This window comes from Argopecten irradians, chromosome 13, assembly GCF_041381155.1.
Source record: "Argopecten irradians isolate NY chromosome 13, Ai_NY, whole genome shotgun sequence".
NCBI classification, from domain to species: domain Eukaryota; kingdom Metazoa; phylum Mollusca; class Bivalvia; order Pectinida; family Pectinidae; genus Argopecten; species Argopecten irradians.
The window spans coordinates 16,233,369-16,252,365 of record NC_091146.1 but is presented as its reverse complement, the minus strand read 5'-3'; the positions used below and the strand labels follow the sequence as shown (position 1 = coordinate 16,252,365).

Here is an 18,997-nt window from a genome sequence, read left to right as displayed (position 1 = left end):
AATATTTATATACTTTTGTATATCACATTTCTTTGTGGTTATTAAAGGTCTTTCTTTTGAATAAGAAGGTTTGTATTCGGCACTGATCTTGATATTGTATATGTTTGATATAAGTACACGACTAGATAGAATTACAACGTATGCATATCTATATCACAGTTTTAATTTGATACAAATTTTGGTGCTTGGCTACTTAAGGTTTTACACTTTAATGAAGGTACTTGTTACTTGACCTGGGCCCAGTTTCAACAACATTCCTTAACTTTCAGAAATCCCTTAACTAATCATTCTTCATAAGAGCATTATTATTACTTTATAGACGTGATGGGAAACCTCTTAATTGAAGTAGCTCTCCTTAACTTCAGTGATGCTTTAATTCCCTTTGTAAAGTTTTTGTTGGGGAATGTTGATGAAAATGGGTACAAATTATAGATAATTCACATAATTTATTCGAAGATGTACCAAATTACTTATTATTTCATAATTCACTCAGAAATATCTTTCATGTAGGACTTGTGTTTGAAACTCCAATGAAAAAGGTATGAAGTAAGTTGAAGTAAGACTCAAAAATGCAAACAAAACAACACCAGTAAACCACTTAATTTTTTCACTAATTTTGCGAATAATTGTAAAAAAAATCGTGGATACATGATTAACATTTTGCAACTATGTGATTGCGATAGTCTGTACACGGAAATAATCCAGCGAGTGAAACGTCAAGTCACGCCATTATATATAGAGTCCCAGTACCTTTCCGAAACGGCTTTTGATTTTTAAGATGTGAATGCAAAACAAGACTGATAGTGTCACTAAAGTGATCAGCTTACCGTTAATAATACACTTGTAATCACCTTCCAAACAATTTAATTTGAATGAATTAATTGATCATTTTCATAAAGCTGGCGGTCTTATGTTTCCTAATTACCGCGCACCAGACGGCAAAACAGCTATATGAATCTTCACTGTTAGCATATATTACGCAGGAAAGCATTTGTTTGGAGTTGTAATCTCATCTTAGGCCATCGATAATATTTTTTTATGTTTTTGATTGTTTATAAGTGACTTTATTTTCTTTTTGTTTCTGAAAGGTAGTGAGCCTTTAAAAATGGACGCAGAAATGTTTTGTACGTTGTGTCTTTTTACCTAAAACGTATTTATGGTTTGATGACGTTACGAAGGTCATGACAAGGAAATATTTATAGGAATATGTATTTACAATTTGATAATATAGATAACAAATCATACATTAAGAACAAGGTTCATCTCAACCTTTGAGGTAAGAGTAGTAAGCAGACAAACATTCGGCAAGCATCATGTTTGATATCGTAAGAATCGTAGCTCCCGAGTGGAGATTTCTCTGCCTCGTCCTCTATAACGTATAAAGTAATGATGAAATGTTGATCACTTTCAAACCACGCATTTGTGTTCAAAGTCGGATGGAATGAAAAGAAAATGAGGAAAAAGAGTTCGAGGAATGGAAAATGTCACCTCTTAAAAACCTCGCATTTGTTTTAGTTAGATTGAATAAAAACGAGGATAGGAGGAAAGTTTTAGGGAAAAAAATAATGTAATCTTACCTGGTAATTCCACGGCGTTTTTGGCGATGTTGTGATGAATAGCATGCTTTACCTCCTTCATCTTCGTTCGGAGTCCCTCTAGTTTGACCTGTGAAGCCAGAGTTTGTTCCTTAAACTCGTCTATCGCCGTCGAAACAGAGTTGACAACAGAAATTAGATCTTCAACTGGGTAGGTGGCATCAACCGTTTTAAATTTGTCATTGTCGAAAATTTCAGTGAATTCAAGGATATTATCATTGAAGGATCGGATGTTGTATTCATCTGTTGACTTTTCGGCCCATTTTTCTGTCGGCGATTCCTCCTTTATTTCCGGTTCCGGTGATTTTTGTCTTTCTTCTGCTTTTGGGTCTTTGCTGCTATCAATTTGTCCGTTAGGATAAGCCAATTCTTCTTCCTCTTTCGTTGTTAGGGAGTCATTTGTGACGGATCTCAATTCCATCTCTTCGGGAGACTTCGTAACTTTTCGCTCCTGTTCGACGTTTTTCGCCGACTTTGCAACATCTCTCTGTGATGATGGAACCGACGTTTTCCGATTGGCGGCTGAAGATGACGGTCGTCGTGGTTTTGTAGTTGCCTTGGTAGCAGCATGGTCGTGACCATGGCGACCACGATCATGTGTCCCTCGTCTGTGGTCACCAACTGGCATGATGTCTTTTGTTCAAAACTGAAACAAAACAGAAAATTGATTACTTTATATGCCATATTTTAGCTATTATCCTATGTGATATGCAATCACATGCAAAATTCCAGTTATATAGTCCAAAAATGTACGATTACTAATATATGTAAGATCGATATCAATAGTAACCCAACGAACATCGACAGAAGTAAAAGTACTGCTGGTGATGTCTGTATTACGTTGTGAAATAAAGCTTAATGAAGAGATGTAAGGCAATGAGATAGTTATATATATATAAACTTTATTCGTTAAATGAAATGAAATTAACATTGCTGCATAATCATGACAATTTGCGTCAGTGTACCGATCGATACACTTAAAAAGTACGTCTTATGTTTTTTTTTTATTTTATCTACATTGTATATAAATTAATTTAAATCAGACCGTAGTATTATTTTGTCCCTAAATTTGGAATGAATTGTTCAGGCATGCTCAATTTTTACATTCATTGCAAGAAAACAGTTTTTTTAAAGTTTCGAAATTAAAGCATAGCTTAAGTCGTCCCATTACTCAAGGAACTGAGCAGGACATTCATTTTATTAAACATTAAAAACAATTAGCGAACCCGACGGCTTAATACAAACCAAATGCTAGAGCAAAATCACGAACTAATTTCGATAGCTTGGACGATAGGAGAACCATTTTGCAATGCATTTCTTTGTTTGCTTTTGATATATTATATGCAATATTCCGAAAGTAAGTGAATATGTTAGGATAAATATCATATTCATGTAGTGTAGTAATGTTTGTTTTTCTGAGAGAAAAAAATATATTATTCAGTTGTAAGACTTGTCATTGATATATACAATTGCACAAATACAAACCAATCGTCAAAACAAAGGGATGACATTTATCAAATCCTCACATTCATAAATATTGATGCTATACTAAAGGTCGACGTCTCCAATAGATCTATTATTGTACAGATGTGTAGACGTTGAGTGGACATAATGCTGTTTGCATTGCATTGGTATATGTCACTCTAAAACAATGAGGGGGTATTGTAAATTACATTAAACAACTTTATTGTCCACTAAGATATACCATACAACACACAATATTGACAATACATCACAGATGACATGAGTCAATATTGTAGAAACGTTGTAGGAGAGCGTGAGAGTAGGAGATAAACAGTTATCTATCCGTAGGGTTCTCTCTAACGTAACCAGGATATGTTCAGTTAAATGACAGGTAGATATCTCTAGGTCATTGTGATAATCTCTCTTCAGATCATAAAGGCATTCCTGTGATCTGAACAGGATAAGCAGTTATTAAAAAGGCGTTTACTTGGCACCAAGGCGAACCGTTAAATTGCAGTTAACGGGAAAGGAAAATATTTTTCCGTTGTCATATTTGGTGTTAAGGTAATGCCGGAAACACATATTCTGCAATTTGGTGTAAGATCGGGTGTAAGATAGGAAATTCTACATCGGCAAACTGAATTTGGGACATCATCTTTATCTTCGTTCCTGATAAAAAATATTTTCCTTACATTTCTTTTTTATCACATTTATCCGTAAGTTAAGCGTTCACCCCTTCGAAGATATTTCCTGGCCGAGACTCATTACATTCTAGAGAAACAGTAGGTTCTTCTCCTACTAATAGCTAATGTTAAAAAAGGCAATGTGGCGACTATATTCCCCCGTCTGTTGTCAGAGTATAATGTAAAATGGTGAATTATGTTAGTCAGTATCGTTGACAGTATGCTTCCGTGAGACAACACTACAAAAAGGTGGTAAGTCCCATTTTTAGACATTACACTACTAACTTTACCTTGTATTCTGTATTTTCATATTACAGAGTTATCTTCCCTTGTTGGTAGGTAATGATTCTGAGTGACGTCATGTTTTTGTGAACGTAACGTAATACTTTTCAGAGAAAACGACGTGGATTTTACTCACCCAATAATGACGTTACAATGGAAACCTACCTGGAAGGGAGGCAACTCTGTAATATTCAAAGACTGAATAAGGCAAGACCATTTGCACCATAATTATAAGGATATCTAATCCTGTGATTTTTTTAAAAATATGATAGTCTTCATACTTTCCTATGGCATATATAATGTGATAGAACGAACGACAGAAGAGTAATCTGCGATTTTGAGAATTACTGAATTACAAATACCAATAGTATACATTTCCCGAGAAAAGCACAGCCTTTCAAATAGAACGAACGACAGATGGAGGGACGACTACATTTTCCAATCGAGTGGCACTCTTTTGCCATATATCATTACAACGTATGCTTTCCCAATGAGTCGCGCTTATTTTCTTTAAATCATTATAACGTATACTTTGTCAATGATTGACGCTGTTTTTCCATAAATAATTACGCGTATACTTTCCCAGTGAAAGACACTATTTTCTTTATATTATATTTGTATTACCGTATATACTTTGCCAATGCGTGACACTGGCCATGTCGTGACTGGGTTTAAATGCTATTGGCTTGTGCACTGTTGACCAATCTTATCGCTGCCTTTATTAAATACGCCGGTGTATACCCAAATCAAATCTGCGATTAGAAAATGAATTTACGTACATATGTGTATTTAATAGAAAATGTTGCAGTCCCCGTCACAAATTAGGACGATGAGGGTCTGGTTGGGGAGTCATTTCTTTAGAGGGCTATGTCAACCGAAAATTCATTATTTTAACAAAAACGCCATCTTTAGCTGAATCCCCTTCGATACGATTAATCAATACCAACCAATAAAATATCATATACCAAAAACACATATACTGGGTGTGGCACGAATCTTTGAAAATTCTGCGATTAATTAAGTTACAATGTCAATAGTATGGTCCTCTGTTAGATTTACTCCTGTCCTTATATACAGGGGATGCATGGACATGCAAATCATAAGCTTTATGATATGAAATACGTAGCTGAATTGATATGTTATGAGGTGCAGACAATTTGTCAATTGATATTGCTCAGTGATATCAAATTTATTTCAAATATTACAGGTAAAAAAGAAAGGGTGGGTTTATCACACAATAATATCTTGGTACTATATGTGTGACCTCTTCTATGAAATCAATTGTTACTTTTGAGATGAGATACCCTACCAGTGACTCTCTAAATACCAACCATATACATGTATTACCACCTACAAATATGAACCGTTCATTGTAACCATATGTTATCAGTAAAATATATCTTCTAAGTAATAATACACGATTATAGAATTTTGATGATTTTTTTAATTCATTTTTTTTAATTAAGAAATATAAGAGGGTTATTTCGATATACAGATAATCGGGTTGTTATTTTCCTTTTGATATATACGCATATACATGCACTAACCATGGTTAATATAAAAAAGTTGGTGATTATATGGCGATAAGAAAAACCTATTGTTTTAAGCAGCCAGCTTTACGAACTAAAATACATTAAAACACTGACTGAAACGTTAAACGATGGTATTAAAAGGATAAGACATGGTTCGTTCTGGGGGGAAAATTGTTAACATTAAAAACACATATTCAATGTGTTGATATACGACTTGTTTTAGTGTTAATCTATAATTACACCTCAATGTGATCTTATTTAACTATATTATATACCGTGCGTATTCCGACGTCTGATACAATGTCTCACTAGGAGTTTGCTAATACGTCTTTCTTGTCTTTGTTACAGACATATGTAAAAAGACAATATGATTCTGTTTCCATAGCGATTACTCAATGAAGCACGTCGGTACATTCCTCCGCGTGGTTAAACAATCACACATATGCAATAACAAATCGTAGACAACTCAGTCTTCCAAAATACGGAGAGTAACTCAGTTGAAGAATAAAATTAGAGAAACATCAGAATATTCAGTCCATGCATATTGTCTCCTTATCATCTCCCTTTTGTCATTCTATTTTCAAAAAAATATGTCTTTACACTCATATAAGTATGAAGCAACAGTCAATGCATACCTGTAAGTGTAGATAAGTCGGTAATATGCAAATATACATAACTAAATACGAAACATGACTAGTTACGTACTCAGAGATAAGTGCATATGATTTATTGCATAAAAGGTTATGACACCTTGCGCAAAAAATGGTTTTCGCGTAAAATAAAATTCTGTAATAATTCAAAACGCCGTATACTGAGTAGGTGATAAATTATCTACGCTCCCAATGTTTTTATTACTGTATACATAAGTGCATTACTTTAAATCCGCGGTGACATGTTTACCACTAACCGTTACATGGGCTGGATTTCTCCTTTATAAATTCATCGTATATAAAGAACAAATTATCGTCATATCTCGTCCATTATCGTCATGTCTCGTGCAACGCTTTTAGCAGCAGTCTAACAAATATTGAAACGAACGGGGCGACAGTTCCTGAAAAAATACCATGCAAATGTTATCACAAAGTGAGGTCCTGTCATGTTGGATGGAATTTTAGTAAATGGTTTATTAATTTGTTTTTAGTCTGGAAATATAATATGTAAAAGTAGGAGATATTTTAATGCCATTTTTACGAGGATTAAACACTTTAAATCACGTCATTGCCGCCAGTTTTGTCATATTGATGTTTCGGAAATGAATGGATGAATAAAAGCTATCGTATAAAGCTTGATAATAAATGAACGTATTTCTAGTATGCCCAAGCACTAGCTAGTGTACAGTTTGGATACACGTTTAAAGAAGGAAAAAAACAAGGGCGTATGTACGAATGCTCTCCTCAGAAAACCCTACAAACTACAAACCTACAAAAAATACCCATCAAAACCAAACTTTGAATATTACATAATTGAAAAATTGAAACTTCCCGCCAAAACGCAAGCAATATAACCCACCAACCAATAGAGCGATTCTATTTTTTCAATTTTCTTTTTGAAGTTTCACTGTGTCAGAACGAATTAATTACTTGAAACAATAATAAAAATGGAACACACAATTAATTCCTGCAGTTTTGATATGGAAATTTTAAAACAATCTTTTTTCGAAAATATCCGCCTTCTTTATATTGATTCAACAATATAGTTTATATTATATTTTATGGATCAATAACATTTGTATTTATTAAATAGCGTATATAATTACTGACAGGATAGCTAAGATCTTGTTACCTGTAAATGCCCGAAAATTTTGACTGAATTATGGTTGTTCTTATATGAATCGATAGCGATTTAAGACGATGAAGAACTTTTATTAACAGTTTCTAATTTCCACTTTCATTACCAGTCAATTCAACAGACTAAATTGCATGTAACGTTATATAATAAATATAACATGATTACATACCAGTATCTATTCGAATCATTGAAGTAAGTAGTTCTGTGTTATGAACCAGTACGTAGACGAATGTTTAATTATGTTCCGTAAGAGTAAGGCCTAGATCCGGTTTACCGACAGTTTATTTCTATCTTTATGAATGTGAAAGTGGTCTCTATGTAGTTAACATCAAAACAAGTTATCTTTTACTTTGGTTAATGTAATAATGTATTTTCAAACAGGATATGAAAAGTCAATGTGGTATTTTGCAGTAGTCAAATATCGAAACATCAAACTCTGCAACTTCAGCAAGAATGCATCGTGGATATATAAAGGAAAGTGCATTAGCTGATAAAAAAATACATAATTATTTTTTCGGGTTAGAAAATAGGGATTATTTAATTGATATTATTAAACACCAGCCAGTGAATATTTGGGAGTGACGTTTCGATGTCTAGTACGATGTGAACTTGGTCACATTCATCAGACAAGTATTCTAGTCCAGGAAACGTCACATATAATATGTTTCCATTGGTTGTGCAACAGTACATTACATAAAAGTAGTGATATCAGTCAATATTTCCATTCTACTTTCAGTTTCCCGTTTAATCTATGTTAAACCAGATGGGCAATATCGGACTATGAACTCCAATCTGGTCAAGCGTATGAATATCTAACGTTTCCGCCGCGTCACTGACAATGTATACAATGTATGCTTACGCTTATACATAACTGTCAAATACTTTTAAAAATGGTTTTAAAGTTGTGCGGTCTAAAAATCTAATAGTATTATCGTGTTGAAAAAATGAAGTGTATTAAAAAAGTATCATCGCATAATTTTCATTTGTTTGTTTCAAACTGTTTTGTGTTGAACTTTATTCAGAAGCTGATGCTATGGCTGTTCCGTTTATTTAACTTGGTGACGTCATCACTAGCGCAAGCGGGAAATTCAAAGGATATACGTGTGATATGAAGCCAATCCGTCCGAAAGATAAATATTCATGGCGCCCTAACGGGCGCCTTTCTATTTATCTTCCTTCCGGATGGGCTTCATATCAACTGTATGTCCAATCTGGTAACAGTTTATTGCTTAAATATAAGAGATGACGAATGTTAACACAATTCTATGGAAGTGTGTATTACTACAACATATTTGTATCTCGGTAGGGCCTAGTGGTCTACTGCCTAGTGTCACCGACATAAAAACCAGATTCGATGGATTTATTCCGGATCGTAATTGACTTTTAACAGAACATACGGAACACTATCTCAAGTATGGTTAGTTTTAAGACTTTTGAATTTTGTCTTCACGAAAAGGAAAATAACTTTTCTTGTCAAACTATTACACAACCAACAGGTCCACTTCCAAATTTCGAGGGTTCCTTATGAATCTTTATAATTGACATAATTTATATTCAATGGAAGGTGTGATATTTCCACATTAATGAATAAAGAGATAAGATTATTTGCATACCCATTAATAACATGGACATAAAACAGACGAAAACTATCTGTAGATAATTGATAATTCAAAATTTTAAAATTCCAAACCTGTTTTCAAGGTAAATATGAATATTTCACTAAATTTCCTTCTTTTAATTGATTTTACTAATTGGACCAACAAGCTGACATATCTATGGAGGTCTATGTCCGTTACTACGAGAGTATATCAGCGCTACCAAATATTTAAATCTTTATGTGTGAAATCATATAAAAGGTCCTCGTTAAAATCGCATATACTCAGGTAGTAAATTCAGCTGAGCCTCAATGTCGATCATGGACATCTTTGAGCCACCAAAGTATTTGTAATCAAAATGATTTACAAGGGAAAGACCAACGCGTTCCTCGGAATACGACACTTGAAAGATAAATTATTATGGTAATTCTTCCCCTTTTTATTTCAAATCTATCGTATCAAAGTTAAATTTACAACCATTTTCAATAACGTGTTTTCAACGAGATGCAGAACTATATTACTGATATATAAAATACAAATTGAGCATTGTCATGTTCACCTTGCTTATTACAAAAACTGCTTGGCTTATCAATTTTAAGAATGTATAAATGTTCCATGTATGTTTTCAATGAGTCGTTCAAAACACATTAAATATGCAGTTTAAATAGTAAGTAATATTACAGGTAAGTGCATTTAAGCAAATGTACAATATATCAGTAGGGACCGCAGAATCAAACCAAAAATAGATTCCTGGAAATCCCCTTTTGGGCCCAAGATTTCATAGAGAGGTGAATGTTTCGGAGCCTGCTGATTGGGTATTCAGGGCGCATCAGTTTCAAATGTTTAATGTGTGGGTTGGGCAATACATGTAGATGTAAAATATGTAAAGAAATTTTAAAATTCTGTCAAGTGTGTGTCTGACAGGGGGAGGTAATCAATATTGGAATTTCATGAATATTTTGGTCAATTTTTGGCGCGGCATTCAACATAAGATGGAACCCCCCCACATAAAAGTTTAGCAAAATGGTAGATCTTTATTTCGTTTTATTCACAGGTATGCCAGATGCCATTCTTCAAAATTAGTGACAGGTGACCAGACTTGAAAACTCCATTTAACCTGGACAGTGGCAAACGTTAATATATCGTATATAGCGAAATCATTTGGTTCTGCGGTCTCTATAGAAAACCCTACTTAAGACACAAAACAGTGCTGTATAACTACCAGGAAGAGGCAATTCCCTGCAACATACATCATGCATAACAACAATGCTACAGATACATATTTACTGAAATTTATTTACGGTCATCCAAAGCGTCAAGGCCATTGCATATTGACAGTGATGATACATGCAAATATGTATTGAAAATAGGTCTCGTAAAAGGCAGAGTGATTGTCTGATTGTTGTGTTGTCAGGGGTAACAGAGTATCTGGGAATAATGTGTTTCGCCAATCTGCACAAGGGTATTCTCGTTATAGACAATATATACATAAAAGTATATATTTGATGGCATTATGGTTCACTGTACAACTGGGAATGTCTTGCATTAAACCCAAGGGGAAATAGAATTATGAAATAAATGAAATGTTATTCCAATAGAATATGCGTAGTTGGTAAGACAACTGCATTCTTTTGCGTTTTCAGTGTGGTATAATTTGACCTGTACGCTGGTGTTGTGGTATGTTTTACCCTTGTGTGTTAACAGTGTGGTATGTTTTGTCCCTGTACTTTGGTGTTGTGGTACATGCTGTCTATGTGTGTTGATAGTGTGGAATATGTTGTCATTTTACGTTTACGTTATGGTATATGTTTACCTGTACGTTAGTGTTATGGTATATGTTTACCTGTACGTTAGTGTTATGGTATATGTTTACCTGTACGTTAGTGTTATGGTATATGTTTACCTGTACGTTAGTGTTATGGTATATTGTTTACCTGTACGTTAGTGTTATGGTATGGTATGGTATATGTTTACCTGTACGTTAGTGTTATGGTATATGTTTACCTGTACGTTAGTGTTATGTATATGTTTACCTGTACGTTAGTGTTATGGTATATGTTTACCTGTACGTTAGTGTTATGGTATATGTTTACCTGTACGTTAGTGTTATGGTATATGTTTACCTGTACGTTAGTGTTATGGTATATGTTTACCTGTACGTTAGTGTTATGGTATATGTTTACTACCTGTACGTTAGTGTTATGGTATATGTTTACCTGTACGTTAGTGTTATGGTATATGTTTACCTGTACGTTAGTGTTATGGTATATGTTTACCTGTACGTTAGTGTTATGGTATATGTTTACCTGTACGTTAGTGTTATGGTATATGTTTACCTGTACGTTAGTGTTATGGTATATGTTTACCTGTACGTTAGTGTTATGGTATATGTTTACCTGTACGTTAGTGTTATGGTATATGTTTACCTGTACGTTAGTGTTATGGTATATATGTTTACCTGTACGTTAGTGTTATGGTATATGTTTACCTGTACGTTAGTGTTATGGTATATGTTTACCTGTACGTTAGTGTTATGGTATATGTTTACCTGTACGTTAGTGTTATGGTATATGTTTACCTGTACGTTAGTGTTATGGTATATGTTTACCTGTACGTTAGTGTTATGGTATATGTTTACCTGTACGTTAGTGTTATGGTATATGTTTACCTTGTACGTACGTTGTTATGGTATATGTTTACCTGTACGTTAGTGTTATGGTATATGTTTACCTGTACGTTAGTGTTATGGTATATGTTTACCTGTACGTTAGTGTTATGGTATATGTTTACCTGTACGTTAGTGTTATGGTATATGTTTACCTGTACGTTAGTGTTATGGTATATGTTTACCTGTACGTTAGTGTTATGGTATATGTTTACCTGTACGTTAGTGTTATGGTATATGTTTACCTGTACGTTAGTGTTATGGTATATGTTTACCTGTACGTTAGTGTTATGGTATATGTTTACCTGTACGTTAGTGTTATGGTATATGTTTACCTGTACGTTAGTGTTATGGTATATGTTTACCTGTACGTTAGTGTTATGGTATATGTTTACCTGTACGTTAGTGTTATGGTATATGTTTTACCTGTACGTTAGTGTTATGGTATATGTTTACCTGTACGTTAGTGTTATGGTATATGTTTACCTGTACGTTAGTGTTATGGTATATGTTTACCTGTACGTTAGTGTTATGGTATATGTTTACCTGTACGTTAGTGTTATGGTATATGTTGTTACCTGTACGTTAGTGTTATGGTATATGTTTACCTGTACGTTAGTGTTATGGTATATGTTTACCTGTACGTTACGTTTAGTGTTATGGTATATGTTTACCTGTACGTTAGTGTTATGGATTGTTACTGTTTAGGTATATGTTTACCTGTACGTTAGTGTTATGGTATATGTTTACCTGTACGTTAGTGTTATGGTATATGTTTACCTGTACGTTAGTGTTATGGTATATGTTTACCTGTACGTTAGTGTTATGGTATATGTTTACCTGTACGTTAGTGTTATGGTATATGTTTACCTGTACGTTAGTGTTATGGTATATGTTTACCTGTACGTTAGTGTTATGGTATATGTTTACCTGTACGTTAGTGTTATGGTATATGTTTACCTGTACGTTAGTGTTATGGTATATGTTTACCTGTACGTTAGTGTTATGGTATATGTTTACCTGTACGTTAGTGTTATGGTATATGTTTACCTGTACGTTAGTGTTATGGTATATGTTTACCTGTACGTTAGTGTTATGGTATATGTTTACCTGTACGTTAGTGTTATGGTATATGTTTACCTGTACGTTAGTGTTATGGTATATGTTTACCTGTACGTTAGTGTTATGGTATATGTTTACCTGTACGTTAGTGTTATGGTATATGTTTACCTGTACGTTAGTGTTATGGTATATGTTTACCTGTACGTTAGTGTTATGGTATATGTTTACCTGTACGTTAGTGTTATGGTATATGTTTACCTGTACGTTAGTGTTATGGTATATGTTTACCTGTACGTTAGTGTTATGGTATATGTTTACCTGTACGTTAGTGTTATGGTATATGTTTACCTGTACGTTAGTGTTATGGTATATGTTTACCTGTACGTTAGTGTTATGGTATATGTTTACCTGTACGTTAGTGTTATGGTATATGTTTACCTGTACGTTAGTGTTATGGTATATGTTTACCTGTACGTTAGTGTTATGGTATATGTTTACCTGTACGTTAGTGTTATGGTATATGTTTACCTGTACGTTTGTTAGTGTTATGGTATATGTTTACCTGTACGTTAGTGTTATGGTATATGTTTACCTGTACGTTAGTGTTATGGTTATATGTTTACCTGTACGTTAGTGTTTACCTGGTTATGTTATGTATATGTTTACCTGTACGTTAGTGTTATGGTATATGTTTACCTGTACGTTAGTGTTATGGTATATGTTTACCTGTACGTTAGTGTTATGGTATATGTTTACCTGTACGTTAGTGTTATGGTATATGTTTACCTGTACGTTAGTGTTATGGTATATGTTTACCTGTACGTTAGTGTTATGGTATATGTTTACCTGTACGTTAGTGTTATGGTATATGTTTACCTGTACGTTAGTGTTATGGTATATGTTTACCTGTACGTTAGTGTTATGGTATATGTTTACCTGTACGTTAGTGTTATGGTATATGTTTACCTGTACGTTAGTGTTATGGTATATGTTTACCTGTACGTTAGTGTTATGGTATATGTTTACCTGTACGTTAGTGTTATGGTATGTTTACCTGTACGTTAGTGTTATGGTATATGTTTACCTGTACGTTAGTGTTATGGTATATGTTTACCTGTACGTTAGTGTTATGGTATATGTTTACCTGTACGTTAGTGTTATGGTATATGTTTACCTGTACGTTAGTGTTATGGTATATGTTTACCTGTACGTTAGTGTTATGGTATATGTTTACCTGTACGTTAGTGTTATGGTATATGTTTACCTGTACGTTAGTGTTATGGTATATGTTTACCTGTAGTTAGTGTTATGGTATATGTTTACCTGTACGTTAGTGTTATGGTATATGTTTACCTGTACGTTAGTGTTATGGTATATGTTTACCTGTACGTTAGTGTTATGGTATATGTTTACCTGTACGTTAGTGTTATGGTATATGTTTACCTGTACGTTAGTGTTATGGATATGTTTACCTGTACGTTAGTGTTATGGTATATGTTTACCTGTACGTTAGTGTTATGGTATATGTTTACCTGTACGTTAGTGTTATGGTATATGTTTACCTGTACGTTAGTGTTATGGTATATGTTTACCTGTATGTATAGTGTTACCTGTACGTTAGTGTTTGTATATGGTATATGTTTATTTCCTGTACGTTGTGTTATGGTATATGTTTACCTGTACGTTAGTGTTATGGTATATGTTTACCTGTACGTTTAGTGTTATGGTATATGTTTACCTGTACGTTAGTGTTATGGTATATGTTTACCTGTACGTTAGTGTTATGGTATATGTTTACCTGTACGTTAGTGTTATGGGTATATGTTTACCTGTACGTTAGTGTTATGGTATATGTTTACCTGTACGTTAGTGTTATGGTATATGTTTACCTGTACGTTAGTGTTATGGTATATGTTTACCTGTACGTTAGTGTTATGGTATATGTTTACCTGTACGTTAGTGTTATGGTATATGTTTACCTGTACGTTAGTGTTATGGTATATGTTTACCTGTACGTTAGTGTTATGGTATATGTTTACCTGTACGTTAGTGTTATGGTATATGTTTACCTGTACGTTAGTGTTATGGTATATGTTTACCTGTACGTTAGTGTTATGGTATATGTTTACCTGTACGTTAGTGTTATGGTATATGTTTACCTGTACGTTAGTGTTATGGTATATGTTTACCTGTACGTTAGTGTTATGGTATATGTTTACCTGTACGTTAGTGTTATGGTATATGTTTACCTGTACGTTAGTGTTATGGTATATGTTTACCTGTACGTTAGTGTTATGGTATATGTTTACCTGTACGTTAGTGTTATGGTATATGTTTTACCTGTACGTTAGTGTTATGGTATATGTTTACCTGTACGTTAGTGTTATGGTATATGTTTACCTGTACGTTAGTGTTATGGTATATGTTTACCTGTACGTTAGTGTTATGGTATATGTTTACCTGTACGTTAGTGTTATGGTATATGTTTACCTGTACGTTAGTGTTATGGTATATGTTTACCTGTACGTTAGTGTTATGGTATATGTTTACCTGTACGTTAGTGTTATGGTATATGTTTACCTGTACGTTAGTGTTATGGTATATGTTTACCTGTACGTTAGTGTTATGGTATATGTTTACCTGTACGTTAGTGTTATGGTATATGTTTACCTGTACGTTAGTGTTATGGTATATGTTTACCTGTACGTTAGTGTTATGGTATATGTTTACCTGTACGTTAGTGTTATGGTATATGTTTACCTGTACGTTAGTGTTATGGTATATGTTTACCTGTACGTTAGTGTTATGGTATATGTTTACCTGTACGTTAGTGTTATGGTATATGTTTACCTGTACGTTAGTGTTATGGTATATGTTTACCTGTACGTTAGTGTTATGGTATATGTTTACCTGTACGTTAGTGTTATGGTATATGTTTACCTGTACGTTAGTGTTATGGTATATGTTTACCTGTACGTTAGTGTTATGGTATATGTTTACCTGTACGTTAGTGTTATGGTATATGTTTACCTGTACGTTAGTGTTATGGTATATGTTTACCTGTACGTTAGTGTTATGGTATATGTTTACCTGTACGTTAGTGTTATGGTATATGTTTACCTGTACGTTAGTGTTATGGTATATGTTTACCTGTACGTTAGTGTTATGGTATATGTTTACCTGTACGTTAGTGTTATGGTATATGTTTACCTGTACGTTAGTGTTATGGTATATGTTTACCTGTACGTTAGTGTTATGGTATATGTTTACCTGTACGTTAGTGTTATGGTATATGTTTACCTGTACGTTAGTGTTATGGTATATGTTTACCTGTACGTTAGTGTTATGGTATATGTTTACCTGTACGTTAGTGTTATGGTATATGTTTACCTGTACGTTAGTGTTATGGTATATGTTTACCTGTACGTTAGTGTTATGGTATATGTTTACCTGTACGTTAGTGTTATGGTATATGTTTACCTGTACGTTAGTGTTATGGTATATGTTTACCTGTACGTTAGTGTTATGGTATATGTTTACCTGTACGTTAGTGTTATGGTATATGTTTACCTGTACGTTAGTGTTATGGTATATGTTTACCTGTACGTTAGTGTTATGGTATATGTTTACCTGTACGTTAGTGTTATGGTATATGTTTACCTGTACGTTAGTGTTATGGTATATGTTTACCTGTACGTTAGTGTTATGGTAATGTTTACCTGTACGTAGTGTTATGGTTATGTTTACCTGTACGTTAGTGTTATGGTATATGTTTACCTGTACGTTAGTGTTATGGTATATGTTTACCTGTACGTTAGTGTTATGGTATATGTTTACCTGTACGTTAGTGTTATGGTATATGTTTACCTGTACGTTAGTGTTATGGTATATGTTTACCTGTACGTTAGTGTTATGGTATATGTTTACCTGTACGTTAGTGTTATGGTATATGTTTACCTGTACGTTAGTGTTATGTATATGTTTACCTGTACGTTAGTGTTAATGGTATATGTTTACCTGTACGTTAGTGTTATGGTATATGTTTACCTGTACGTTAGTGTTATGGTATATGTTTACCTGTACGTTAGTGTTATGGTATATGTTTACCTGTACGTTAGTGTTATGGTATATGTTTACCTGTACGTTAGTGTTATGGTATATGTTTACCTGTACGTTAGTGTTATGGTATATGTTTATACCTGTACGTAGTGTTATGTATTTTACCTGTACGTAGTGTTATGGTATATGTTTACCTGTACGTTAGTGTTATGGTATATTTTACCTGTACGTTAGTGTTATGGTATATGTTTACCTGTACGTTAGTGTTATGGTATATGTTTACCTGTACGTTAGTGTTATGGTATATGTTTACCTGTACGTTAGTGTTATGGTATATGTGTACCTGTACGTTAGTGTTATGGTATATGTTTACCTGTACATTGGTGTTGTGGTATATTTTGTTCCAGTTCCTAGATTTTTGGTATATTTTGTCCCTGTGTGTTGAAAGAGTGGTATATTTTGCCACTATACTTTGACGTTGTGGTATATTTTTATCACTGTAAGTTAATGTTGTGGTATATTTTGTCACTGTACGTTAGTGTTGTGGTATATTTTGTTCCTGTTCTCTGCGCTTTGACAATTTGGGGTATTTTGTCACGTTACGTAGGAGTTGTGGTATATGTTGTCTCTGTAAGTTGGAGGTTTTGTCACCGTGCATTGACGATGTGGTACATTTTGCCTTTATGGGTTAACGTTGTGCTTTAAGTTTCCCCATTTTTATAGACGATATTGTATGAATTTTCCTTATATTGACGCTTTTTACATATTGTCCCTTCCATTTGGATTTGTGCATTTTATATGTCGGGTTTATTGAAATTTTTGTCCTGCTTATTGGCGATTTGAATAATTTTCGACGATGAGGTGTATACAGTGATATAATATGGTGAATTGATATATATGATACTTACATATTTCTATCAGTATAAATTATAGATTTACTTTAATAACCTACCATACTCACTACCTTTATACCCTAACATAAATGTTATATACCTAGCAGACATTGTTTTCTTTACAAAATACATATTTATATAGCCGATCAATAGTATTCAACATCTACAAGTGCTCGTGAATAATTAGAATAAATGAACGCAGTCACTGTATAAATTTGCTATTGAAACTTAAGTTCATGAAAGAGAAGGGAAAATACAATAAACCACTTCAATCCTATTAGCTGGCAAAGCATAACTCATGTATTATTTATAGTGCATTGTGTTGTTGCCTCGCACACCTCTCTCAGGAGGTATCAAAACTATTATAAGTGATAAAAACAATGATTGAGTCTATTTTTAGACTTCGTATTTCGTTACACGTAACCAGAGTAACTAAAAACACAATTCTTTTTGGGTAAATATTTGATTCATAATGTAATGACTTTCCTCTTTAATTGATTAAATTAGCAGTGCCTTGACATACTACTATACATATGTATAAGCCGAAGATAATATCAAAAATTGCCGCAGATGTATGGTAGCTTATATCATATAATTTGTACACGAAGAAAATAATGTTAATAATGTTGTTTTGAATTATGTCTGAAAAGTAACAATTTATAATGAAAATAAATTCAATTATGTGCCCGAACACACGTCAATTGCATGCCAGATGTTTTCATATAATGTGTTAAGCAATTCCAACTGAACCATTTAGCTAGATATTTAAATATTATTATCTTAAATATTGTTTTTTTTTTTTCATTTCCAAAGAGTTAATACATACTCGTCTGTAGGCCTGTGCTTTATACATAAATTACCATTACAAACACTTAGCGCGTGTCTTTAAGTCATAAGTTAACTGCTACCATATGTAATACACATGGTTAAGAAAACAATTGATCGTATCAGTTAATTAATCTCCTATTGTTGTTGTATATACACGTGTTAAAAGAACAATACTTTATGTAAGTCTATTGTACTCTTAAATATTATTTTAAATATGATATGAACTGTCTTTGTACATCAAATATTGTGTCTTATGACTATACTCGTAAATCTAAACACATAATCACATATCCGTCATATTTTGATCGTTATAGTTCTCACGATCGAGATAATACTAAATACTTGTAAATATCAGATAATATACGAAATTGAATTTGATAATATAATATAGGTCTATTCAATTATGAGCACAGCCTACTTAAAAGTAACGTATATACCCCTAAAACTATTGCTTATCGATAATTAGAGGGAGTACATTTACATATTAATGAAACATTGTAACATGGCCTTATAGTAATATAAGGTACAGTTCATATGTCTAGCACAAAAGA

At 33.4% G+C, this 18,997-nt stretch overlaps 1 protein-coding gene across 2 annotated transcripts in view; it reads right to left on the bottom strand.

Annotated features, from left to right (window-relative positions):
* The window catches only part of LOC138306751 (death domain-containing protein 1-like), a 67,690-nt gene that overhangs the window by 34,513 nt on the left and 14,180 nt on the right, over positions 1–18,997 (bottom strand). For both annotated transcript variants that reach the window (XM_069247221.1, XM_069247220.1), the window contains exon 2: positions 1,578–2,241. In XM_069247221.1, coding sequence (XP_069103322.1) covers positions 1,578–2,223 — 646 coding nt within the window. In that variant the 5' untranslated portion in view covers positions 2,224–2,241. The remainder of the gene's footprint in view (positions 1–1,577; positions 2,242–18,997) is intronic.